This window comes from Ochotona princeps, chromosome 10, assembly GCF_030435755.1.
Source record: "Ochotona princeps isolate mOchPri1 chromosome 10, mOchPri1.hap1, whole genome shotgun sequence".
NCBI classification, from domain to species: Eukaryota; Metazoa; Chordata; class Mammalia; order Lagomorpha; family Ochotonidae; genus Ochotona; species Ochotona princeps.
In genome coordinates this window covers 12,866,393-12,892,914 of record NC_080841.1, presented here as the reverse complement: position 1 = coordinate 12,892,914, position 26,522 = coordinate 12,866,393, and the positions used below count along the sequence as shown (strand labels likewise).

At 57.4% G+C, this 26,522-nt stretch overlaps 1 protein-coding gene across 1 annotated transcript; it reads right to left on the bottom strand.

Moving 5' to 3' along the window:
- Positions 1 to 606: 606 nt before the first annotated feature.
- On the bottom strand, positions 607 to 25,929 carry IGFN1 (immunoglobulin like and fibronectin type III domain containing 1). Its single transcript, XM_058669691.1, has 28 exons — positions 25,902 to 25,929; positions 23,857 to 23,979; positions 22,091 to 22,230; positions 21,290 to 21,389; positions 20,311 to 20,355; positions 20,074 to 20,119; positions 19,382 to 19,559; positions 18,313 to 18,426; positions 16,940 to 17,108; positions 16,341 to 16,613; positions 14,961 to 15,104; positions 14,568 to 14,657; positions 13,932 to 14,075; positions 13,458 to 13,589; positions 12,012 to 12,605; positions 10,926 to 11,735; positions 10,558 to 10,682; positions 9,855 to 9,996; positions 9,177 to 9,476; positions 8,412 to 8,711; positions 8,075 to 8,242; positions 7,293 to 7,421; positions 5,448 to 5,750; positions 5,009 to 5,097; positions 3,715 to 3,910; positions 2,988 to 3,284; positions 2,114 to 2,440; positions 607 to 620 (listed from the first exon to the last, which is right to left on the bottom strand). Exons 1-28 carry the CDS (start codon positions 25,927 to 25,929, stop codon positions 607 to 609), a joined length of 5,520 nt encoding a protein of 1,839 aa, XP_058525674.1.
- Between the last annotated feature and the right edge of the window lie 593 nt (positions 25,930 to 26,522).

The following is a 26,522-nucleotide window of genomic DNA, read 5'->3' as shown; positions in this document are numbered from 1 at the left end:
AACCTTCCTGTTTTCCCTTTCCCGCTGGGGACTCGAGGGTCATTCCCGGGTGCTTGACAGTACAGAAGTCATAGTGAGTCACACAGAAGGGCTTCTGGGAGACAGAGGCCGCGGTCCCACCTGTGACCCAGGTCAAACCCTACTGCCTGCCCCACCCAATGGCTTTGCTTTGGAGAACCATCCCTCCATGCCCCCACCTCCATCGCTGAGGGAGCATATAGGAGATGCATCCGAATTTGCTTCCATTTAATGAGGGATGGGGAGGTACCCCCATCAGTACCCTCAAAGTCCACACCCTCACCCACATCTTCTGCTCACAGCAGGTGTGCCTCTGCCTGCCCCTTGCAGTGGGGTCTGGGCCGGGTGAACAGGAGCTGGTTTCTAGCAAGCTCTCTTCAGGTGTAGAAGAAAAAAACAACTACAGCAAGGGTCCTGGAGGGTCCTCGCTGTCCTCCTGCTCAGCGACTCCATTCTCTTTCTTCTTCAGGGACTCCACGTCCTTCTGGGGGAACTCACCCCACTCCCACCTCCTTGGAATTCCAGGCTCTCTCTCTTTGCAGGCTAGCTGAAGTGGGCTCAGGCAGGACCATCCCAGAGTGCAGAGGGCTACAGGTCAGGCTCTGCAAGAGACAGAGGCCCCGAAAAGGTCAGGGAGCCAGCTATCTTCCCATCCATCCCTACCCCTCGCCATGCAGTGGGGAAAGCTGTTCCATAGGGGGCAGACCCCAGGCTCTGTTAGGGCTGGCGCCTAGAATGCCAGCATCCTATCTGGGCACTAGTTCTAGTCCCGGCTGCTCGATTTCCCATCCAGTCCCTGCTTATGGCCTGGAAGCAGCCGAGGATGGCCCAAAGCCTTGGGATCCTGCGCCTATGTGGGAGACCCTGAAAGAAGCTTTTGGCTCCTGGCTTTGGATCAGCTCAGATCCGGCTGTTGTGGCTGCTTGGGGAGTCAGCCATTGGATGGAAGACTCTGTCCCTCGTTCTATCTATAAAATCTGCCTTTTCAAATAAAAATTTTAAAAATCTTTTAAAAAAATTCTTTGAAATCCATGCATATAAGGAGTCTTCCAAAAACTTTATAAGGGTTTAACACTGCGATGCAGAGGGTTAAGCCACGTTTGCAGTGCTGCCATCCTGTATTGGAGCACAGGGGGGTGCTGGCTGCTCTTCCAGCCCAGCTCCCTGCTGGCACTGCCGAGAAAGCAGTGGAGGGATCCCAGGTGCTTGGAAGACCATGATGGAGTTCCAGGCCCTGGCTTAGGCCTGACCCAGACCTGGCCTGTTGCAGCCATTTGGGAAGTAAAGCAACACATGGAAGCTCTCTCTGTCTCTTTCAAATATATAAATGAAATAAACACATCTTTTAAATCATAAATATATATATTAGGAAAAAACTGCATTGGTTTCAAAAATTTTACATCAGAATAAACTGACAATTCCACAGTCTATGAACTCAGATGCTCCCTTTATTAGATAAACTATTGACTGCCAAGGAGAACAACCAGTAGCGAAAGCTGCCCAGGTCTGCATGCCTGTGCGGGTGCACCTGACTGCTCGCCTGAACACACTGCAAAGCACCCTGAGATGCATGAGTGGTCAAGTGGCAGTCCCTTCCATCAAGAGTGGCTCATCTGGGACTGGTCATCACAGGTTAAGCCACACCCTGGACACCAGCATCCCATACGAGTGCCAGTTTGAATCCTGGTTGCTCTACTTCCCACTCTGCTCCCTACTAATGCACCTGAAAAACACAGTGGATGATGGCTCGAGTGCTTGGGTCTCTGCATTCACATGGGAGACCTAGGGAAGCTCCTGGCTCCCAGCTTTGGCCCCATCATCTGGGGAACGAATCAGCAGGTAGGAGATTCATTTCTGCTCCCCTCTCCCCTGCCTCCTCCCAGCCCTCTGCCCATAACTCTGATACGCTGATGCTCAAATAAATAATTAAATCTTTTTACAGAGTAGGAGTTCTTCATCCAGTTCAAACACCTCGTTGCACAGGTGGGTTAATCCCAGGGGGGCCAGGATGACGCAACAGGGAGTTGGTACAGAGCCACCTGCTCTGCCAACCCGCAGCCAAGCTGCCCTGGAAAGGGCCAAGGGCCACCATTACCTGTGACAATGAGGGTGGCCACACTGACCGCCTGGCCCAGTGGGTTCTCAGCCACAGCCTTGTACTGGCCGCTGTCCTCGGGGCCCACGCTGGCGATGATGAGGGAGCAGACACCCTGCACGTCGGTGCTATACACAGCGGGGTTCCTGTCCAGGCTCTGGCCATTCTTATACCAGGTGACACGGGGCCGGGGCCAGCCCTGCACGGCGCAGCTCATGCGACACTCACAGCCCTGTGGCAGCAGGTGCACACGCAAACCCACCAGGAAGCGCGGCTTCTGACGCAGGTCAGGCTCCTTGTAGCTCGGGGCCCTCATGGCGAACTTATCTGTAGGGAAGTGGGGGCAAGGGCCAGGAGCGTCAGTGGGAGACCTGGGACTGAGCACAAGGTCCAGGCCACCACTGAGCTACTTGGTGTTGCGAAGTTTTATCTTTTTACATTGCTTATTTTACTGCAAGCAAACACATAGTTCCTTGCCAACAGACAGCACAGAGAACCCAAAAGAGAAAGAAAATTTAGCCTTCCTCTCTCACACCTGCAACTAACATTTGTGTGTGTGGAACTTTCCAGAAAGTTCTGTGTGTTCCAAAGTTGAAATCTGTCATCTGACTTCCCCACTCGTCTTTTCTAGTGATCACTCAAGGTCTGCGTCCAGGAGGGTGTATAAAACCCACTTTGCTTTCAGAGAAATAGTGACTTTACATAATCTTCCCCCAGTCACCCTGGAGACCCAAAAACCCACAGCCTGGGGGTGGAACCACCTGGCTGAGACCCAGAACTGCCAGGCAGCAAGTGGCAGAAGCCAGCTATAGCCATCTACCAGGGCACCTTGCCCTGTCCTGTCCTGCCTGCCTTCTGTCACCAGGACTCCCACCTCGCCTTCGTGGGGTGCACCAGGGCTGGCTGTCTGAAGGTTCGCTGACCCCCAGCTCATTCTTGGCCACCACGCGGAAGTAGTACTCGTGGCCGGGGAGCACGCCCAAGAGGGTAAAATGGTTGGTGTGCAAACGATCGGCCGCTTCCCTCCAGGGTCCGTGGTCTGTGGAGCGGATCAGCACAGTGTAGTACAGGGGGGGTCCCTGGGCTTCATCTGGCGATGGCTCCCATTCAGCTGTCACTGTCCCCAGCATGTTCTGCTGCAGGCGGACTGGTCCTGGGGCTTGTGGGCGCGCTGTCAGGGAGTGGTTGGGGGAGACCAGGTTAGAGCTCACTTCCCCTCTCCCCAGTCTGCTAACCAGGTGGGTGTCCAGGGCCGCCAAAGAGTTGTCTCCAAAGGCTGGACAATGACCCTTGAATTCACCTTAATTTCCTGGGGAAGTGACAGGCAACTCAGAGAGCTGCTCTTACAAGGCGAGCAGGTTGGATATGTCCAGGGACCCCTCCAGGGCCAGGGGTTGTCCTGGCATGTGGGCCATAGGTCAATCCCTTGGGAGTCTCTGGGTCATGGCACAGGGTCCCAGCCCCTGCACACCCAAAGTCAAGTGTAGCCCAAGTCAGGATGGAGCCATGGAAGAACTGTCTGTTTCTTGGGCTTTCTGCCTTCCAGCACACAGGGAGCAGGCCCCAGGGACTCAGCCAGACTGTGCCGTCGCCTGCCTCACCTGCCACCGTGATGAGAAAGTGGTGTTTGATCTCCTTGCCCTCGGACGTCCTCAGCATCACGGAGTAGCGGCCACTGTCCGAGAGGCTGGCTGCGGGAATCAGCAGCCGCGTGAGGCCATGCTTGGTGGTTGTCACGCTCCTTCTGGGCAAGGGAGCACCATCCTTCAGCCAGACGACCTCGGGCATGGGGGAAGCCTGGGGAATGGGCAGGGCACACACTGTGATGGGGAAGTGTTGTGGCCACAGCGGCTGGGCCAGGGACAGAAGCAGGGAGAAGTACCTTCTGCAAGTAGAGGCAGCTGGCCGGAAGCACAGAAGCTTGGGACCAAGTAGGGGGTGACTGGGGAAGCCCCGAGGGACGGCCAAGCCCACTACTTCATGCTGCCCCCTGCATGTGGGGCCCTCAGAGCTGAGAGCCCTAGGCAGTGGGGTCAGATGGGAGGATGTCCCCAGGCATTTCCCCCCCCCCCAGGGTTCTGAGAGCTGGAGGGGCTGAGCCCGCCTGGGATATAACGGACACAGTGGCTCATGCTGCATACTTTTGTCTTATCGCTGTCATGATGATTGGATTGTTGAGAACATTTGATTCTTTATTCTGAAGATATTTATTTGAGAGGCAGAGAGGTGGGTCAACAGAGAGTTCCCATCCTCTGGTAGGCTGGGCTGAGGCAGGCTGAAGCTGGAAGCAATGGAACTCTACCCGAGTCACCACATGGAAGAACGCAACCCATTGAGCCACCTCCTCTGCTTCTGGAGGTTCATGGCAACTAGAACAGGGACTGGAGCCTGTTCAACGTCAGGCACTGTTTCGGGGCTTTCTGAGTCTTCAGAATGAGCCTCTGGGAGGTCACCCATTTAAGAGGTGAGGGCATGGAGACAGGTTAAGACACAACCCAGCAGCCTGGCAGCATGTGCTCCTAACTGCACTACAGCTGCACGGCGGCAGTGCAGCTCAAGGGTTTATCCATCCACCGTGCAGCCACCCCCAGGGATGCAAGAAAGACTCAACCAGCAAACACTGAGCCTCACTCACCGCCTGCAGGTGCAGTGCCAGATGCTTCCCCTAGAGGACGCAGCAGGCTTGGCAGGCTCGGTGCAGTGTGGCCACCTGGAGCCAGCTGAGGGCTGTGCCTCCCCAAACCCTCCTCCTGTCCTCCAGGGCCACTGGTTTCTAGTATGCCCTGTTCACTGACCAGAATCCAGAAGCAAACAAGGAAGAAAGGCACCTGCAGGAGTGCATCTGACACCCTTGGTCACTGAGGGCTCCAGATCACACCCCCTGCAGACACTTACCTCAAAGGTGACAGGCACACGAATGGTATCCCCAGCCTTGAATGTCAGCGACTGGCTCATGCTGGAGTCCATGAGGAACCTGGGGCCAACTAGAACACATCGGACATTTGGGGCCCAACCCCTACTCGTCAACTGGGTGGGACATCTTATGGGGGGGTGACCCCACAGAGCTGGGGCATCAGGAAGATGGGTGGGGGATCAGAGAGAAGGGAGGCCCCTGGTGAGCATAGGGCTGGACAGTGAAAGGTGTCAGGGCCTTGGTATGGGGCGGAGGTCACCACAGATCTAGGTAGGAGGTGGCTGGGGGTTGCCATACGGATACATTTCAGTCTGGTGCCTGGCATGTAGTAGGTGCTTAGTAAACAGTACCTAGCACATACTGGCTTACTTCATTAGTTCAGCAGGCACACAGCTCAGGGAGTGGGGAGGCAGCACTCACCAACCACCGGCTTGGCATACACCAGCGTGTCCAGGGCCACGGGCTGGCTGCGGCCCCCTGTGTTGACTGCTGTCACTCGCACATGGTAGCCCTCTTGGGGCCGAAGCCCTTTGGCTGTGAAGGTGGTGGCTGCCAAAGTCCCCAAATGGCATGGGCTCCACTGAAGACTGTTGGAGCCACATAGCTCTACCACATAACCCTGGGCCTCGTCGCCGTCCTGTGTGTCGGGCCCAGTCCAGCTCACAGTGATGCTGGTGTTGGAGGTGTCTGTGACCCGGAGGTCCTGCACGGGCGCCGGAGGTCCTGAGAGAGCACCGTGGGAACATCAGGAATGGTCCCACAGCTCTTCCTTCAGCCCTCCTGGGGGGAAGCCGGGTCCCTCTCTCCCTCAGCCAATTTTGCACTGGCCCCAAATCCCTGCTCTCTCAGGTCCCACACATATCCCAAGCCATCTCCTCCTGAAAGCCCACCTCCCCCTGCCCTTCCTCCCCTCACTGTCCCTGCATCATTCCCTAACTTGGCCCTATGGCTTCTGTTGTTTCATGCTGACCTCCAAGCCCCCCGTCTTGACTGCCTCTGGCTTCCTGCTCTGCCTGGTGAGTGGACTGTAATTCCAGCACCCACGGCCACCCAGGGGCAAGGCTGGGAGGAGCGAAGCACCCAAGTGAGAGGGACTTGCTCACAGCTTCAGCCTCGGGCCCCACTGTTCATTGAGAACATGTGGGACTTACATTCCAGGCCCAGCAATGCCACCATGAGACCTTATTCCACCAGTTTTTTTGCAGCCTTGGAACCCTGACTTCTCTCTCTCTTTTTAATTATTTGCAAGGCAGAGAGAGAAAGAATCCTTCCATTCACTGGCTCATTCCCCAGTTGTCTGCAATAGCCCAAGCCAGGGGTCAGGAACCAAAACACCTGAGCCACCACTTGCTGTCTCCTAGGGTTGGCAAGAAAGCAAAGCTAGAATTAAGAGCAGGGCTGGGACTCCGACCAGGCTCTCTGATAGTGTCATGGGTGTCCCACGTAGTGACAGTCTCTGTGCCAATGCCCCTCCCACCTGCAGCATCGGGAGCTTTAAAAGCCTTCAGGTGTTTCTAAATGAAGTTTGGAATCACTGGTTAGGGCCAGCACTGTGCCACGGAAGGCTAAGCCGCCATCTGTAATGACAGCATCCCATATGAGCCCTGACAGACTCAAGCCCTGGATGCTCCACTTCTAACTCAGCTCCTGCTTAATGCACCTGGAAAGGCATCCCAAGATGGTCTGAGTGCTTGGTTGGGTCCCTACTACCCACAGGGGAAGCCTCCATGGAATTCCAGGCTACCGTCTTCAGCTTGACCCGGTCTGGATTGTGGCAGCTATTTTGGGAGTGGGCTAGCAGATGCCAAGTCTCTCTCTCTGCCTTTCAAAATGGGATTTGCATCAAGATCAGGCAGGCCATGGGCTCGGGTCCTACACATCTTTGATCACAGAAGGTTGTGGCTAATGCTGTTGTGCTAAAAATATCTACTAGCAGCCTCCTGTGGCCCCAGGTCCCAGGGAGGGGAGTGACATTTGAGGCTCAGTGTCTTGTGATGGACACCAGGACAGGGCTCTCTCAGCAGGTGAGCAGATGTTCCCTGGGTAGAGAATGAACAAGGAAGTTCCCCTGTTTGCCTCCAAGGAAGGTGGGTGGGAAGTCGGGGACTGCCCTGCCCCGAGTCCAGCCTGGGTACTGCAAACTTGGGAAGACTCTCCTGGCTCCACAGCTGGCTCTGGACAGGTGCAATTTCAATCCAGTGCCTTCTGACCTTGGCCTTCTAGCTCCCCTGACCTGTCACCATCCCAGGCTGGTGCTTCACTTACTCAGGGGGTCCTGAGCGAAGACAGCTTCTGATGGGGGCCCAGGTTCTCCGGGGCCTGCCGGAGCCACTGCTGTGACACGGAACTCATACTGACAGCCCTGCCGCACGTCCTCCACTGTCCACCTCCTGTCTGTGAACAGAACGCCCCGCGTCAGGGCCACTAGGCCACACAGGAGGCCACATTGAATCACCCCCTCCCCGCTGCCCAGCCAGTAGGTGTTATCCTGTGTTTTCCAAGGTGAACGAGCCACACTGATGGTGACAGGGCCCCTGATCTCCGCCCAGTCCCGAGTGTTCTGAGAGCCTTCACCTCTCTGGTTCTCCTTATTTGCAGAGCTGAGGCCCATGGGAGTGTACCCACAGCTTACCCCCATCCCTTCCCCCAGAAACGAGGACCTGAGGCCTGGAGGCCATACCCTGAGCCTCAGGACCTGAGACCACCTGCTCCATACCTGAGCCTCCTCAAACAGAGCTCAGAGATACCCAGGCTCTCAGGGGACCCCAACCCTTCAGTTTGTCAAGTTCTTTCTGTCCTCAGGAAAGAGTTTCTTAGGAGATGAATGGGTGCTCCTGAACCTTAGCATTTTGACTTATTGTTTTTTTTCTGGAACCTTCCTTGGAGTGTTGGGGGCAGGCTGTCCTGTCTCTGTCAGAGGATGTTTACGCTATAGTCTCTGTATCTTAGATGCCAACAGCATCTTTCCCAGCCCAATGAGGACGATCAAAACTGCCCCTCGTGATACTGTTTGCCCACCCAGACAGACCCCTGCGCAGGCCCCTCACCGGCCACGGGCTGGTCATTCACGGCTGTCCAGGTGCTGCTGCCCTTCTTGCGCTTTTCGATCAGGTAGCCCAGGATGTGGGCACCATCATGGGGTGCCGTCCATGTCAGCGTGATGCCCTGGCTGGAGGCTGACACGATGGTGGGGCGGGAAGGGGGCCCCGGGAGGGCTGTGGCAGAGAGGGTGGCTGGTAAGTCAGAGACTAGGCTGGAGAGCCAGGCGGTGCTCTGGCCTTCTCCAGGGAGTGGCAGGAAGGACAGAACAGACCCCTCCTGTGGCTGCAGGAAGGTGCTGGTGGTCCCTCCTGCATCCAGCCCTGACCCTGAAGCTCCTCTCACCTTCAGGTGCCACCAACAGCTCCTCAGACTCCAGGGCCTCCCCAGATCCCTCGGAGGTCACAGCCCGCACACGGAAGGCATACTTCCGGCCCCGCTTGACACCATTGTCCGTGAAGGTGGTGCAGTCCGGGGGAGGCTCCCCCACCTTCAGCCATGTGCTCCTGCCAGCCTGGCGCCTCTCCACCACATAATGCTCCACGGCCCGGCCCCCGTCATCCCGTGGGGACTGCCAGCGTAGGCAGACCCCAGCCCCACGGCAGTCCTGCACCTCCAGGGGGCCCAGCGGGGGCTGAGGCTTGTCTGGGACCCACGAGAGAGGGTAGGAAGAGAGAGGCAGTCAGGAAACCACAGGGTGTGTGGCTGCTCTCCCCCAAACCCAACTCTGTCCATCGGCAACTGCACCTGCAGCAGGATGGGCCAATCAGATCTTGAGATAACCTCTCCCTGCTCAGTGATCCCAGGGATATGCTGTGGCCCCACCAACCTGGACCCATACCTGCTCAGCCCTTTGGACATAAGCAGTTGCATACAGCTACACCTGCTTAAGGTCCAGGCCCCAGCAGCTCTCTTCCCCTAGCCCCACCCTCCAGCAGGGGACTGGCCCTTTGTTTGTCCCTAGTGCTTCGTCCTACTGCCTCTTGTGGGGCACACAGGACAGGTAAATGCAAGAGGGTTTTTGCATAGCATGCAAGTGAGGGTCCGAGCCAGCAGAGGCTATACCAGGCCCCACCTTGGTGGCAGAGAGGGAGAGGCTGGGGCTGGTACCTAGGACCTGCAGGGTGAGGCGGGCCTGTGTGGAGCCTCCTTGGCTCTTCAGTATCACGCTGTACTGGCCAGCATCCTTCCTCCTAGCGCTCGGCAGGCACAGGCGCGTGTAGTCATCCCCTAGGGCCACCTGGGCACCCTGGCGGCTGCTGCCCGGCACCTCGGCCCCATCCTTGCTCCAGGCGGCCTGCACAGGGAGGCGGCTCTGGAAAAGTATCTTCATGGTCACAGGCTTGCCGGCCTTGACCACCAGGGGCTCTCTCAGCTTCTCCAGCACATCTGGAGAGATGGTGGGGGGGTCTGGAAATACAAGGGGCAGGAGGAGAAGGAAGTCAGGGAAGCCAGGACCCAAGGCTGCTCAGGAGCAGACAGAGAACTGAGAGGGACATTCTGGCCAGGAGCGCGGAGTCTTGTATTCCTCCTTGTCCTATGGATTAACAAGCAGAGAGGACCTGGTGTGCAACAGGATGGCCCAGGGTTGGAGCTCACAGAGAATTTGACAAGGACAGAGAGAAGATGCCGGAATAGGGAGGGTTAGGGTTGGCTCTTTCAAGCCTCCTTTTAGATGGGGGAGGTGGAGTGAGCCTCTGGCTGTGGCCACAAGCTCAGGGAGGGGAAGAGGAGACGGTCGCTTGGTGCAGAGATTGTGGGATCAGGGAAGGCAGTGTTGGCTCTCACCCTGGACGGTCAAGGTAGCCTCGCTCTGCTGGTCGCCAACCATAAATGTGTACCTCCCCGCCTGGGTCCCCTGCACGGCGGCAATGACAAGTCTGTGCACCAGGCCTTCTTGCTCCAAGACGACCCCATCCTGGGTGGTAAGCTGCAGACACAGGCCCCAGCAGGAGTCGATCACTTTCACTGTCACAGGGCCAACTGGGTTCCTTACTACCACAGTGGGGTCCTAGTTACAGTGTGCAGGGAGAGGAGGGCAAGAGAGGGAGCCATGGGCTAGTGACCCAGCTACCAGGCACGGATGCCCAAGCCCATGCTTAGAGTGGCTCATTGAAACATCACGGTAACCTTATCAAATGTGTGCTATTCTTAATCTCATTTTTATAGGTAATTCTAGTGGCAGTGCCAGGATCTGCAATGAGACCTCACTGGTGCCAGTATCTGTGCTCCGAGCATCGGGCTACAGTCCCATCCTGGCCTGACAGCTGTGCAGAGCATGAAGCCAGAGATTCCACCTGCTTGGAATGGCAGGGCGACATTAATCCCAGGCCTTGAAGGTTGGACACAGGTATAGTGGAGGCATTTGGGATGGTTGAAGGAGGCCCATATAATCTTAAACACAGCACACACTGTTGGCTGTTTAATTTGTTGGCCACTCACCCCACTTCTTCTGTCTCCCTCCCTGGGAGAGAGATGGTTACAATGGTACCTTAACCCCATCCTTAAACCATGTTCCAGGCCCCAGGTCACTGGTGAGGGTACAGAAAAAGGTGGCGGCTTTCCCCTGTTGCACCTCCACATCAGCCAGGCCTTGGGAGAAGTGGCCCCTGCAGCCTGGGGAGATACAGAGAAAGTCGCCATGACCCATGCCGTGCCCTGGGTGGCCACCCATTGCTGCCTCTGGGCTCTCATGTCAGCCACACCACACCTCCCATTTGCTCCGGCAGCACCCAGGCCTTTGGGAGGGATGGGAGAAGGGAGAGAGGACAGAATCAGAGACATACCCCTGGGACTGCAGCAAGCATGGAGACCCAGCCCAGCATCCCCGTGCTTGGAAAAACCCATGCTGACACCTACCTTGGCCATCCGTGGAGAGGGCACCCACGCTGGCCTTGTCTCTGGCCCTGGGACTCCTGGTGGCCGCAGGGCTGGTGCTGTGGGCGTCTGAGCTGCCACCTTGGCTACCAAAGGACCCTGGGGGCTGCTGGCTCTGGGCTTCACTCAGAGACTCCCCGGGGCGCCCCCCTTGCTCCCCTCCAGGTGGCTGCCGTTTGCCTCTAGACTCCTCCACACCCCTCCTCTCGGGTACTCCAACTTCAGCTCCTGCCTGAGCTTTGGACCACTTTATCCATGCCCCAGGTCTGTGGTCTAACCTGCCGGACTCTCCCGCTCCCTGCACCTTGTCCCTGATTAGTGCCCCAGGACCTTGGGCTCTCCTGGCCTCAACCCACAGACACCCTTGCTTCCCAGGGGAGCCCCAGCCTCCTCTCTGCCCCTTGCCTAGCTGGAAGCCCAAACCCTGAGTCCCTCCTGCTCTGTCACCATCTGAGCCACTCCGGGTTTCCCAAGACCCTGACTCACCAGGTTTGGGGGTAAGGCCATCACTCTGCCCAGTGACAGCCCCTTGGTGTGAGCCACCTAAGTTCTCTGTGTGACCAGACTTGCCTTTGCCAGGGCCTTGCTCTCTGCTACCCAGGGGTCCAGGGCCTTGATGCCTCCTGACCACCTCTCGCCCTGTTGTACCTTCCCTGCCCTGTGAGCCCCCTGGCCCCTTGTGGGTTCCCCCCAAAGTGGCCTCTGTCTCATGGAGTGAACCGTGAGCTCTGGAGCCTGAGAGTTGGACCCCAGGCCTCATGTCGCTGTGGCCAAAGCCCTGGTCTTCCAAGCCTGAGGCTCGAGCATTGCTCACCCCCCACCCACTCACAAGCCCTGACATTGCCTTGCTCCCTGCCCTGGCCGCTGAGCCACTGTCCACCCCTGCTGGGCCCCAGGAGTCTGCTCCCCTCCTTCCGTCTCCCAGCTGCGAGTCCCCAGCTCCAAGAGGTGCCAGTGGTCCCTGGTCAACAGCTCTGCTCCCATCTGTCAGTCCTGGGCCTGCTTTCCAGGAGGCCCCATCATGTCCAGGTGCCTGAGCAGCTGTTCCTGGCCAGCTCTCAGCCCCGCTCTCCCAACTGGGAGGCACACTGTCCCCCATGGACCCTGAGGTCCCAGAGCCATCAGGCCACACTCGGACCCCTTCCTGTCCCCTGGAACCAGCAGCACCCTGGGCCTTAGGGCTCCCTAAAACGCCACAGTCTCCAAAACTGTTCTTGGAGCCCACCCCATCTGCAAGGGTCTGGGGGTCTCCTTGAGCCCCCAGAAGACCTGGGTCTATGGGACTGTCCCTGGATGGTGTGCCATCTGTAGGACCCAGCATTCCTGCTGCTCTTCGGCTCTTCCCAGGACTGACCACATCCACAAGCCCCATTCCTCTGCCCCTGTCTGGACCACCCTTGGTGCTGGTGCCACCTTCTGATGCTGCGCAGTACCCAGACCCCTGACCCCTGGCTTCATGGCCACTGAGTCGAGTTTCATGCCTCAATCCAGACCATGAGCCCAGTTCTCCAATCTTGTCTGAACAATGTCCACTGCGCATCTGCCCCTCTGGCCCTGCTTGCCCAGCCCCACCTGGGCTTCCCCTGTAACTTCCTTCACCCCCTGACCCTACTCCACCAGCCCCACCTGGGCTTCCCCTGTAACTTCCTTCACCCCCTGACCCTACTCCACCAGCCCCACCTGGGCATCCCCTGTAGCCTCCTTCATCCCCTGGTCCCATATCCCCAGAAACACCTGGACCTCCCCTATAGCCTCCCTCATCTCCTAACTCCATCCCGGGAGCAGTACCCAGGCCCGAGCCAACTACACCTGGGCCTCCCCTGTAGCCTCCTTCACCCCCTGGCCCCATAGTCCCACCTGGGCCTCCCCTGTAGCCCCCTTCATCCCCTGACCCTATTCCACCAGCCCCACCTGGGCTTCCCCGGTAACTTCCTTCACCCCCTGACCCTACTCCACCAGCCCCACCTGGGCCTCCCCTGTAGCCTCCTTCATCCCCTGACCCTATTCCACCAGCCCCACCTGGGCTTCCCCGGTAACTTCCTTCACCCCCTGACCCTATTCCACCAGCCCCACCTGGGCTTCCCCTGTAGCCTCCTTCATCCCCTGGTCCCATCTCCCCAGAAACACCTGGACCTCCCCTATAGCCTCCCTCATCTCCTAACTCCATCCCGGCAGCAGTACCCGGGCCTGAGCCAACTACACCTGGGCTTTCTCTATAGCCTCCTTTACCCTCGGGAGCCATTCCGCTAGCCCCACCTGGGCCTCCCCTGTAGCCTCCTTCACACCCTGGCCCTATAGTCCCACCTGGGCCTCCCCTGTAGCCTCCTTCACACCCTGGCCCTATAGTCCCACCTGGGCCTCCCCTGTAGCCTCCTTCACCCCCTGACCCTATTCCACCAGCCCCACCTGGGGCTCCCCTGTAGCCTCCTTCACTCCCTGACCCTATTCCACTAACCCCACCTGGGCCTCCCCTGTAGCCCCCGTCACCCCCTGGTCCCATCCCCCCATCCCCACCTGGGCTTCCCCTGTAGCCCCCTTCACCCCCTGACCCTATTCTACCAGCCCCACCTGGGCCTCCCCTATAGCCTCCTTCACTCCCCCCATCCCCACCTGGGCCTCCCCTATAGCCCCCTTCACCCCCTGACCCTATTCCACCAACCCCACCTGAGCCTCCCCTGTAGCCTCCTTCACCCCCTGACCCTATTCCACCAACCCCACCTGAGCCTCCCCTATAGCTCCCTTCACTCCCTGACCCTATTCTACCAACCCCACCTGGGCCTCCCCTGTAGCCCCCTTCACCCCCGAACAATACTCCACCATCCCCACCTGGGCCTCCCCTATAGCCCCCTTCACCCCCTGACCCTACTCCACCAGCCCCACCTGGGGCTCCCCTGTAGCCTCCTTCACTCCCTGACCCTATTCCACCAACCCCACCTGGGCCTCCCCTATAGCCCCCTTCACCCCCTGACAATACTCCACCATCCCCACCTGGGCCTCCCCTATAGCCCCCTTCACCCCCTGACCCTATTCCACCAGCCCCACCTGGGCCTCCCCTGTAGCCTCCTTCACTCCCTGACCCTATTCCACCAGCCCCACCTGGGCCTCCCCTATAGCCTCCTTCACCCCCTGACCCTATTCCACCAGCCCCACCTGGGGCTCCCCTGTAGCCCCCTTCATCCCCTGGTCCCATCCCCCCATCCCCACCTGGGCCTCCCCTATAGCCCCCTTCACCCCCTGACCCTATTCCACCAGCCCCACCTGGGCCTCCCCTATAGCCTCCTTCACTCCCCCCATCCCCTCCTGGGCCTCCCCTATAGCCCCCTTCACCCCCTGACCCTATTCCACCAGCCCCTCCTGGGCCTCCCCTATAGCCTCCTTCACTCCCTGACCCTATTCCACCAGCCCCACCTGGGGCTCCCCTGTAGCCTCCTTCACTCCCTGACGCTATTCCACCAACCCCACCTGGGCCTCCCCTATAGCCTCCTTCACCCCCTGACCCTACTCCACCAGCCCCACCTGGGCCTCCCCTATAGCCCCCTTCACCCCCTGACCCTATTCCACCAGCCCCACCTGGGCCTCCCCTATAGCCCCCTTCACCCCCTGACCCTATTCCACCAGCCCCACCTGGGCCTCCCCTATAGCCCCCTTCACCCCCTGACCCTACTCCACCAGCCCCACCTGGGCCTCCCCTATAGCCATCCTCACTTCTTGATCCTGCTGTTCCCCAGTCATTCCTTTGCTTTGCTTCGCCTGCTGATCCCTCAGAGCTCCTGCCCAAGGCTGCCTTATCCCCTGGCCCTATCCTCCCAGTCTGCAGACACCTTGATCCTTCTCCATGAGCTGTGCTGTCCACAGTGCCTGGAGGTCTGCACATTTTGGATGCCGTCCCATCATGCAGCATAGCACCTGATCCAGAAGCCCACTGGCTCTCAGCAGCAGCCCAGGCCTGAAGAGCCGATACCTCAGGGGACCTGGGATTGCCCCAGGAACCAGTCTCAGCTGCAGAGGCCTGCTCACCAAGGAGCCCATGCCCCTCCCCATCACCCATTCTACCTCCTGCCCTCATAGCTCCTGGCCCCCCAGGGCCATCCTTATAGCCTCTGTCCCCAGCTGTCTCCAGGGCCTCTAAGGCCTTGAGACTGCCTCTATCCCCAGATCCCCCTGCACCAGGATCCCCAAGACCACCATCCAAACCATGCCCTTTCCCAGGGCTGGCTCCTTCCAAGCCTCTGGACATAGCCCAGTCCCAGGCTCCACCCATGAGGGTTCCTCCAGGGCCACCCAAACCAGATCCCCATGTAGCAGCACCTGAGGGGTCTTGGCTCCCAGCACCCCCTGCACCACGCCCATAAGCACCCTTGGCACCACCCTCCACTTCCACAGCTGTCCCAGAGCCTGATCCTGTTTTCCCCAGCAACCCTGGGCCCTCGCTAGAACCAGTCCCTGTGGTGGCACTGAAGCCCTCAGAATATGCCAAGTCACCCCCATGCCTATCCTCCATACTCCTTGCTCCTCCAAAGCCATCTGCCACCCCCCGGTTGCCCTCTCCCTGGGAATCTACTCCAGGGCCTCCTAGTGTCCCCCAGTCCCAGGCTGTCCCTTTGTGCCCTGTTAAGGAGGAACCTTGCTGGCCACAGCCACCTGCATCTGGGTGAGCTGTGAGCTGGAGCCCAGAGGCAGGCTCAGCCCCCTCGAGGGAGCCAGCCATAGCACCCTGCACTCCAGCTTGCCCTGCCTGGGCACCGAGGTTGCTGGAGTCTACTGCTCCTGAGGCCTGGGCTCCCGGCATGTGCGGCTGCTGGTCAGTGTGAAGGCCTTCATCCTTTCCAGCTTTTGGAGAGGTGTGGTTTACATGGAGGTTAGCACCCATGTGGAGGGCAGAGGGAAAAAATGGAAACCCATGTTAAATCCAACCAAAGCCCCTATCAGGCCCCAGCCTCAGAGATCCCAGCAAGGGAACCAGAAGCTGGACTGGGCCAGCAGGTGCGTGGGTCAACCCTAGCTCCTCACCCAACTGGTGAACATTTTAACCCATGGATACCCAAGATAAAACTCATTTGTTTAGCAAGCTGTCTGAAAGTTGCATGGTCTTTAGAAAAGATCTTGCCCTGCCACTTGCCTTACATATGACCAATTTACAGTTTCCTGGAAAGCCACTGAACCCCATCCCTGTCCTCATGAGGCTACAAGGGTCTCCTCTGGCCTGGCCCAGGGGTTTCCCGTGTGGGAACCAGATCCTGGTCAGGACCCTCAGGCCATCTTGGATCTGTGCTCCTGAGCAATCGCAGAGGGCAGGATCAGGAGCACTCCTAAAGAGCCCTCCTTAGACTTCCCACCTCCCTTCTCGGGCACCCCTGCCCTGAGGGGCTTGCCCTGGCAGGGCAAGTAGCCACTTACCTTCCACCACCAGCCAGGCACTGGAGGTATGGAGCCCAGTGCCCAGTGAATAAAGGCCCCTGTCTGAGAGCTGGGCCCCTCTCACAACCAGTCGGTGGGTCAGGCCATCGGGTGACACAGACACCTCGTGCCGATCACTGGGCCACAGTGGCTTGTGCTGGAAATGCCAGGTGGCATTGGGGCAGGGGCTGGAGAGCGTGCACTCAAAGACGGTGTCATCCTGCTCCTTGCAGTGGACGTCAGCCAGTGGGACCACCACCTGGGCAGGGATGGCTAGTGGGAAGCAGGAACAGGACCATTGTCAGTCTAGCGGGGGGATGCAGCAGGACCAGGGGCAGCAGGGGGTGAGGACCTAGGGAGCCTGACATCATGCCAACTGGGACACAAATGCCCTGTGTGGCCTCGGGTAAGTCACCAAAGTCCTGCAAGTTGGGGTGTGGCCTGCAGAGTCCACCCGCTGAGAGCACAATGAGCTTGGCAATCAGAGAACATGGCTAGGGAGCCACCTGAGTCTGTCCTTGGAATGGAGACTACACTCAGTCAGCCACACTGCATGCCCAACAGACGTCATTCATGCCCCTGCCTGGAAGCCCACTCACCACTGGCTTGTAGTTCTGTGGAGAAGATCACGGCGTCCTCCACCCTGATCTGATAGATGCCAGCATCCTCGGGTCGCAGGTCCTGCACCTGGAACTGGTAGCGCTTCCCCAGCCGCCGCAAGCAGTGCCTGGTCTGGTTGTCAGAGCCATAGGGGATCATCCCTCCATCCTGAGGCCAGGAGAGGAGGAGAGGACAGTTCAGCACACCTTGGATTCCCAGAGCCTCCGATGCCAGCCCTGCTCTGGCTACATGCAGTGGTTTTTGCCCACTACCTAGGCAGCAGGCAGCGTAGTACTACCATGGTAATATAATCAAGGGCCTGGGAAGAGCTAGATCTGGTGGATGTGGCGGGACATGGCCATGGGTGAGAACACATGTCCTGGGAACAGTGGTGACTTCCACGCAGTGAAGAATGTGCAGGTGTTCTGTGAAGAGGCACTTGTGCAGGCTGGAGCCCAGCTCAGACTGGGACAAGAGGCTCTGCCCCAGCAAGCACGGCAAGGGAGGCAGGAGGCTGGGAGTAGTGATCCAGGGCCCTAGTTCATCCATTCATTGAGCAAGGCTGTCCACATGCACTGCCAGACATTCAGCCATCTATATACACCTCCACCTTCAGGAGGCAAGGCCTGGGCAGACATGTTACTTGCTCAACAGTAGCCAGCACCAACACCCAGCAAGTGCCCACTAGGTGCCAGGCAGGCACTGTGTTAGGTGCTTTGGGCACATCAGTGTAGGAAACACATGCGGATCCCTGCCCTTGGGGAACTAATGTTCTATGGAGGAGACAGAACATTTCTGAACATCATAAATAAGTGTGGTAGAAAGACAGAACCATTGTGGAGGCAGAGTAAAGTCACACACAGGATGGGGTGGAAAGTCTCTCTTTCTTAACCTTCAACCACTTGCCTGCCCAGTCTATGTGTTGTGTCCTAGCAACAAGGGTGGGTTGAGATGCAATGGGTGGAGGGGCAGAACTGATGGTGAGGTGGGAGGTGGGCTCCAGGTTTAGACTTAGCCCCCTCAGTGCACAGGGAGACATGTCTGCTGTCAGCCCCATCTCACAGGTGAGGAAAATGAGGTAAAGGACTCACACCTGACGTCCCACCACACACACCTGCCTCGGCTATACCTGCAACTACTTCACTGCCTCCTGAGGCCCTTGTGGCACTGGGTTCAGCCTCAGGAGGGAGCCCCACATAGCAGTTGAGTGGCCTCAGGACCCTCTTCCTACACTCCTACCCTGGCACTAAGTCACGGGCCCAGCCAGAAACATGAGAGGTTCCTATGCCAAGGTGTGACCCAAGTCCAGCTAGGGGCTCCACGGGCCCAGGAGCTCACAGCCACACTCCCTCCCCAGCACCTGCAGCCTCACCTTGTACAGGTAGATCTTGCTCTCGAGATCTCTGAGCTCCAACTCCAGATCAAATGTGGCCACCCCTTCCTTGGTGACTCTGATGTGTCTCAGGTTGGAGATGGCATTGACGTACTGAAAGGCAGACAGGAGCAGGGTGTTAGCCTGCGAGCTCCACTTTGGAGTGCCTGGCTTCTAATCCTGCCTGCAGTTCCTTCCTGACTCTACCTTCCTGCTAGTACAGACTTGGGAAGACTCACACCATTGAGTCTGCCACCCACATGGGAGGCCTGGATTGAGCTCCTGGCTTTGGCCTAGCCCAGCCCCAGCCAGTAAGGGCATTTGAGGAGTGAGCTGGTGGATGGAGTTTGTCCTTCTGTCTCCTGGCAGGGCACTGAGAACCCCAAGCCCATGGTGTTCCCGTGCAGCATGCACTGGCCCATTTACAATCAGGGAAGAAAATTCCACCCCCCAAGGAAGGGCCCTGGGGTGTTCTTCCAGCCATTAGTTCTCCCATCTGACAAGTTTCAACTCAGTACCTGCTGGGTGCTAAACTCTGTGTGGGGCTCCAGTCGGGAGGCTTGAAGAACTACCCACAAGGTGACAGAACACTGCTCTCAGAATAGTCAAGTTAGACAAAGGAAGGAACTTGCTAGATGGTTTGTAAAGTTAAGGAGGCCAGTGCTTGCCCTTCCCTGAGCGTCTTGGCAACAGGTCGGGGCCTCCCTGTCTAGCCTCAGCAGTGGTGCCAGTTGGCGGCCAGCCAGTGCTGAGTGCCAGGCACCAGATCAGGAGCTTCTGGCGCGTGCTCTCACTCATGCTCTGGTCAGCTCTACTAGGTAGCTACAATTGCAAGCCCCATTGAACAGAAGAGTCAAATCAAGGCCCAGAGGCCCTATCTTCTACAAAGCCCTGAGTCTTGTCAGCAGCAGGGCTGAGTTGCAAAGCTGAGTGGCAGCCAAGGTCCTTAGCTCCGTGTCCGTTGAGGGCTTTGTGGTAGCAATGCTTGGCTTCCCAAGACCTGTCTGCCAGCTTAATGCTAAGTGTGAGGCCTCTACGAGGCACCTGCGCTCCAGGTGCATGGTGCTACCTGGGCCATCTTGTCTTCCTGCTCCTTCTTCAGCTCCTGCAGCTTGCGCAGCATGCCCCGGAAGTCAACGATGCCATATCTCATGCAGATCTGCTCATAGTCCTTCCTGTCTGCCGTCATCAGCAGCTGCCACACCTGCTCCAGATCCACCTTCTTCTCGGAGGCTGGAGGCGGGGCCCTGAGGAGCAGAGCCAGCAGGTCAAAGGGCACAGGAACCCCAAGGGGTCCTGACGAGCTGCCCCATTCGCATCCGAGGAAAGGGGCAAAGGGACTGCAATGTGGGGAACAGTCTGTGGGGGCTGCAAGGACCCAACTGAGGGCGGGCCAAGCCTCAGCCCCTGGCTCCAGATTCCAAGAGAAACTATTCAGCTAACTTGAACTTGAGCTTTTTGGTTAGATGTCTGGGGGTGGGGTGGAGTTTGCATCGTCCCCTGACTTCACAATCAGACTTTTCCGGCTCTCTGCTGGGGGACCAGCCCACTGGGAAAGCGAGGAACTCAGAACTCAGAGGGAGATGGTAGAGCCAAAGATACAGAGCTTCCTATGGCCAAAATGGACCTGGTATGGTCAGCTCAGGTTCTCCCCCACTGCCCCATTGCCCCACTGCCTGGTCCCCTGCCTATGCTGGCAGCAGCCCAGGCCAGGGCATCAGGGCAGCCTGCAGATTCTCTGCCTTACAGGCCCACACTCACCTCTTCTTCAGCATCTTCCGGAAGTCCACCAGTTCTTTCTTGAGATCTAGAAAAGGAGCAGGAGTGAGGCGCTGAGCCGCTGACCAATGCCTCAGCCTCACTGGGGGCCCAGCACACTACTCTCAGGCCTGCTGTGACCAGCCGTGCCAGCCGTGACCAGCTGCGCATTGGGGTGACTGGGCCCAGCAGCCTCCCCCTACTGCCAGACCCCAGGAGGTCTCTGCCAAGTTTACCTACCCTCTTGGGGTTCATTCTGTCTCTTCCGGCCCTTCCGAAAGCCCACTGGACCAGCCAGGGAAGAGAGGTGGGAGCCAAGGTGGACCGGCAAGGAGAGAGGCAAGACACATTGATGGCATTAATGGAAACCCATGGAGTCCCAGAGCCCTGGCACCCCACTGTACTCTAAGGCGAGAGGAATGGAGCTGTCAGAGGTAGGGGTCAGGTTCAGGGGGCTCTGATCCTCCAGGCCCTTAGCACAAACTTGGGAACCAGGTGGAGGTGTCTGTCCAGTAGGGAAGGCCCCAGGCTTGTGCACGTAGCATAAACAAGCGAAGTGGCTCTGGCAGCCACAACAAATGGAACTTCATCTAAAGGGACAGCTGCAGGCTCCTATTTCAGGACAGAGGCCTCATCTTGCCAGATCCATTGGCCATAGCCACTTGGCCACTTGTGTGCCATTCACAGTCTTCCTCTTCATCACCTGCTTCTACCAAAGAGGATGGAAAAGGTAAATGCTAGCCTTCCTAACTTCCCTTGCAAGTGGCAGTGACCATGGCCGATGTAGAGACTTGATCTGCTTCCCCGAGAGCTGTCCACCTCCTGGATGACTAGGGGCTGCTACTTAACTCCCAAATTCCAGACACCATGCAAGCCACAGAGAACATGCCTAAAAGAGGACATAGCCCCAGTGTCACCTGTTGGTCCTTTGCTGCACTAACTTTATTCAGCCAGGACACCAAAGCCCAGAGAGGAAACAAGCCCCTTACATGAGTTAGCAGCAGGAGACTCAGGACTAGAACTGGGCGGTGGGTCGCAGATCCCAGCCTCATGGCACGAGCTGAGAGAACCTGCATCAGAGCCTCTGTATGGGGAGGAGCGGCAGGCATCTACCTGGGTGGGCCTTCAGTGTGGGAACAAGGGAGGGGGCCCAGCCCTGGGGGAGACAGCTCTCTAGAGGCCTGTGCCCTGACGGGCAAGCCCCAACAGAGTGGCCCACCTTCAATGACGGTGAGTCTAGCTGAGCATGTGGCCTCCCCGTACGTGTTCACCGCTGAGCAGCGGTACAGGTCCGAGTCATCACCTGTCAGCTTGTTGATCTGCAGAGAAGCCGAGGGCAGGAGGGCACAGGGCAGGAGAGATCAGGGCCAGCACTGCCCACCCCTGCTCTGTTTGCCAGCCATGGCTTTACACTCTGGTCCTCGGGGAGCTCACAAACCCCCAAACACACACAGCATGAGGCAGCCACTCCTTGCCATCAGTGCCTGCTTTGGTTGAGGAAGGTGTCCAATGGATCTAGAGTACTGTCTCTGTTATTGATGATCAACCCTGAAGCCCTGGGCATGGTACCTGACCTCCCTGGCCTTCTGTGTCTTGCCTTGGAAGACAGGGATAACAACAATTTGAAAAGGAATGGGTTCTTAGGACCCAGCACACAGCAGGTGTGCAGCAACTGGTATTGGCAAAATTTTCAGAATTAATCAAGAATCAGGGAGTGGCTAGACCCTGATTTTTGCTCTGTAACCCTCAGCTCTTCCTAGCAACATTGAGTAGCACCTGCTGCAGCCCTATTTTACAACCTGGAGACTGAGGTGGAGAGAGGTAAGAACTTCTCCAAGCCACTGTGGATGTGGCTGTGGTTTCTTTGGGGTCCCAAGACTCTGCTGCTCTCCCAGAGAGAGCCCTCCGGCTCAGACAGCCTCTGGCCTGGGCATGGCCCTGGGTGGGTTCACTTCCAACTTGCACTGTCTCCTACTCCCATGGGATTGCAAGCCCCTGTGTCGCGTTGTGCCATCCCTACCTGCAACGTGTGCTCCTTGCTGCCAGCAGCTGAGGAGATCTGGTACTTGCTGGAGTTACTGAGGTCACCTTGGGAATTCTGCCAGCGCACCTCAGGCATGGGCTGCCCACTGACCACTGCCCGGAAGATGGCATTCTTCCCTGTAGTAGGAAGAGGCCATCAGGGAGCCAGAAATCAAGGGAGTAGGGACTATACTTGGTTAGGGTGCACATCTGATTTGTGTCACACTGCCTGCTCTGGGTATTTCAACTGCCCCTTCCAAGAAGGAGGCTGGCCTCAGTCCATTGGCCACAGCACATGGAAGACAACATGTTGCAAAAACCAGGAGTCCTGGCATGACAGGTGAAGCTGAGCTGGCCAGGTGGGAAGGGCAGCTGGAAAGGGTAGGAGAGGATGGGACAAGTTTCTACTCTGACGGGAACAGAGGACAGCAACCTTGGGATGCAATGGCTGCTTGGTACCCACCAGGCTGGACCTGACACACATGGGCTTCCACCCCAGGAAAAACTCCAAGCTCCTTGCTCACCTCCAGCCTCCCTCCAAGAACATCTCCGCTCTGTGCTAGTAGGTCCTAGAAAGCCCAAGAGTTCTCCTCAAGCTGATGGCCTTGTTTCATATTTAGAAAAATAAGTACAGTGACCTGCTTGTCTACAGAGGATATGTTCCAGGACCTTGTGGATGCCCCAAAACAGGAGTAGTCCTAAGCCCTATATCATTTTCCTATGTTTAATTTATACACTAGGCATGGAAGGTGATCCATTGTCAAATAGAACCACTGTAAAGCATCCACCTTGCAGATCCATGAACATGCATTCTCTTGCTCACAGCATCTTACTGTGCTCCCACCTTTTCATTCAGAGGAAGCAATTGGTGGCTTCTCTTTGGCATATGGGCATTGCCAGCATCCCTGTCTTTGTGCTCGGTCTTTTCAGCACAGTGAAGACTGTTTGAACACAAGCCCTGCCACACATGAACCGCAGCAGGTGGATCTCCTGACCAAAGCAGTTGCTAAGTGACTAATGGAAGGGCAACACACAGAGCAGGAACATGCTCAACAAAGGGATACTTCACTTCCCAAGAGGGATGACACCAGACTCAGACAGCACCTAAATCTCCAAAAGTTGGGCATTGTTTATTTCTGGATTTTCCATCAGAGCGTGTGTGGCCATGGTAACTGAGACTGGAGATAAAGAAAGTGACTGCCCCGTCCTCTTCATTCTTAGACCTGAGGTTTGGGAACTGATACTCAAGGCAGGGGCCTGCACTGGGGAAAGGGTGCCAATTCCTGCCCTGTCCCCAGCAAGCCATTGTCCCCAATGCTTTTCTGGAGTGATGTCTCCCCTGACCTTCCAGGAACAACTTCCTTGGGCCCCTGGGGTTTGGCTGATTCAGGTGGGGATTGGGAGGCACCAAAGGACCTCTCTGGGACAATGAGGATAGGAGGAGTAGAAAATACCCCCCAAGTCAGTACTTCCCCCTCTTAGTTCACCTCCTTCCCCCCCCATCAGCACCCCTTACCAAGTCTTCTCCCAGGCACCCTTAAAGATAGGAAGGAGCCTTCAAAAACATCACAAAAGTATATATGATGAGAACATTATGCATGGATTTCCATTCTTTTTTTATGCACCAAAGTAAATTTATCTTTTAATTCCATTTTAACTAAACTTTCTGAGATGCCCTCATGCAATGCGCTGATGGACCTGCCCCCTGCCCGGTGCATGCTGGGACTAGTGCCAACCCTGGGCAGCTGCCCTCCAGGGTCTCACCCTCCTGCAGAGCCAAGGTCACGGGCTTCCGCTCAAAGCCAGGCAGGCTGCCGCCTTCAGGGATCTCCTCCACCAGCTGCCTGACGCTCACGCCAGGCATGGAGGGCTTCTTGAGGGGCTTCCCTGCAAAAGGCGACAGAGAGGGAGCTGGGGCTCCCCTTCCGCCACACGCTGGGTAGTCTCGAGCAGAAGGAAACACCCACAGATCCCCTTCCCCTCCCCAGGAAGGAAGCACCCTCTACCCTCCTACTAGGGGCTGGGGCAGGTTGGCTGATTCTCCGTGCTGCCCCCAATTTCCTGATAGGAATTGAGTGGTGATCTTTACTGATGTGAATAGAGCCCCCAGAGAACTGGCAGGGGAAGGTAACCTTATGCCTGCCCCTGGGGAAAAGCTGGAGAAGGGAGAGCCGAAAAGGCTCTTCCCCAGAAAGCAGGCGCCTACATTGGCACTAAGCACCCCTCACACAGGAAGACGAATCAAAACCAACAGCCCAGGGGCCAGCATTGTGGCATAGTGTGTAAAGCTACTGCCTGCAATGCTGAATCCCATATGGATGCCGGTTTGAATCCTGGCTGTTCCACTTCTAATCCAGTTCCCTGCCAATGTTCTGGGAAAGCAGTTGAGGATAGTCTGTACCCACATGGGAGATGTGGAAGAATTTCCTGGGCTCCTGGCTTTGGCCTGGCTCAACCTTGGTGTAGCCTTGTGTGTTGTGGCCATTTGGGGAGTGAACCAGAGAGTAGCAGATCTCTCTCTCTCTCTCTCTCTCTCTCTCTCTCTATTTATCTATCTCTCTATCTATCTCTCTGTGTAATTTCTGCCTTTCAAACAAATAAATACATCTCCATTGGGGTGCGAGGGACACCAGCCAGGGCCGGGGCTGGGCTGGAGCAGGGTGATCAGTCCTCACACCTGCCATGGTCCTGGCTCTTGCTGGGTTCTTCCGAAGGTGGGAGCTGGACACTGGTTTCCTGAGAACAGAAAGTGGGTTACTTATAAGAGGTGCACACCTATGTGTGCACACACATGAGTGTGCACACACACACACACACACACACACACAATCTGTACATCCGTGACACCTCACATGGGAGCTGGGAAAGGCTGCGATCCTCAAGAACTTGTCGGGTTCCAGCTTATGGCCTTGACTGGCTTCCTGGCATCCAGGGAGAAGGCAGGGACCCTAGCCTGACAACCCCAGGGGTTTCCCAAACTGGAGGAACTCAGACTCATTCCGGGATGTGAATGCTCCCAAGCCATTCTCTGGGCCACTTGGCTCCTCCTTCAACTCTGAGATTTCCCCACAGGCCCAGCATCCCTCTCCCTCCTACAACCTCAATTGATATGGAATCCTTCAGATCTCAAGGACTGTAGAGGACAGTCCCCGGCTTCGGCTGCCTTGAAGCTCTTCTTGGCCTGGGCCTGTGGGCTCCCCATAAATCCATCTACTCCTCTCTGAAGCCAGTGAGTGATGTGTCAGGTGAACAGGAGTCAGCCAGCATGCTTGGAGCACGCACCTGCTCTGGTCAGTGGGGTGTTGCCCAGGGGAAGGAGGGGCTGTCTCTGGGATGGATGAGAGCCATGAATGGGGAGGGGTCTTAAAACAATTCTCTCACAGTCCCTTCCTATGTGGTTGGTCAAAGGCCAGGAGACTCCATTGGGAGAACTCCACTTCCAACCATTAGGAAGGGCAGATCCAAGTCCTCTGGGAGGATACTGAGACTCCTATGTCACAGCTGCCCACCTGCTGGCACTTGTGGCCCCAAGATGTCCCTTCCACTGCCCTGTCAACCCCTCCTCCAATGCGCTGGAATGCCATGGTGCGCCAATTGTGCACTGGAGCAGTCACAAGGTGCCACAGCCGCAGCACTCGAAGGGGTCACAGGAGAAGGGGTGGGAGGGCAGCCACCAATGGGGGGTGCCTGCGCTGGCCATGGCTGGGGGTGCTGCAAAGGCCCATCACGTGGTAGAGTTAGGCACCCTGGCCCATGGCCACAGCCCCCACACTGGGATGGTGTGACATCACCAGGGATGTCTTAGTCACCATCGCCCCCTGTGGTCTTGCCCACCATTGTCCCCACCAGTTGTCAGCCAATTACCCGCTGTGTGTCACAGTCCTTTTCTCCCCACAGCCCTGACCTTCAGATTCCTGCAGAGAGGGGCCAGAGGGAAGTAGAATTCCACAGGGGGCATCTCCGGGGCGGATAGAAAACCAGCTCAGCCCTTAGACCCTGCTTCTCCCCTAGGACAGACCAGCCTTGGGCCAAGGTCAGTGACCAGTGGCTGATGTCCATTCAGCTGGAGACCCCAGGGCTGTGGTCTTCATGGGGGAAACCAGGGAGAGAAGACATTTCCTCCTCCATGGCTGGTCCCCACATCACACAAGAATTCTGCTCTCTCTCAGAAACATACAGCAGCTCCCCTCAGCCCAGCCCAGCCCCGTTCTGGTCCCAGGATCCCCAGCCGTGCCCCTTTGCCTCTCTCTCACACACATCCCTGCTCCCTACTTATCCCACTGTCACATCCTGCGGGTCTGGGTCTCTGCTACTGCTCACTTCAACCAGGAGGAATCAAGCAGGAAAAGCTAAATGCTAAATGCCCTGCTTGTGCTATTAGCCAGGCCAGCCTTGCAGCCAGCCTTCTGACCTGCTGGTGAGGTTTTTCA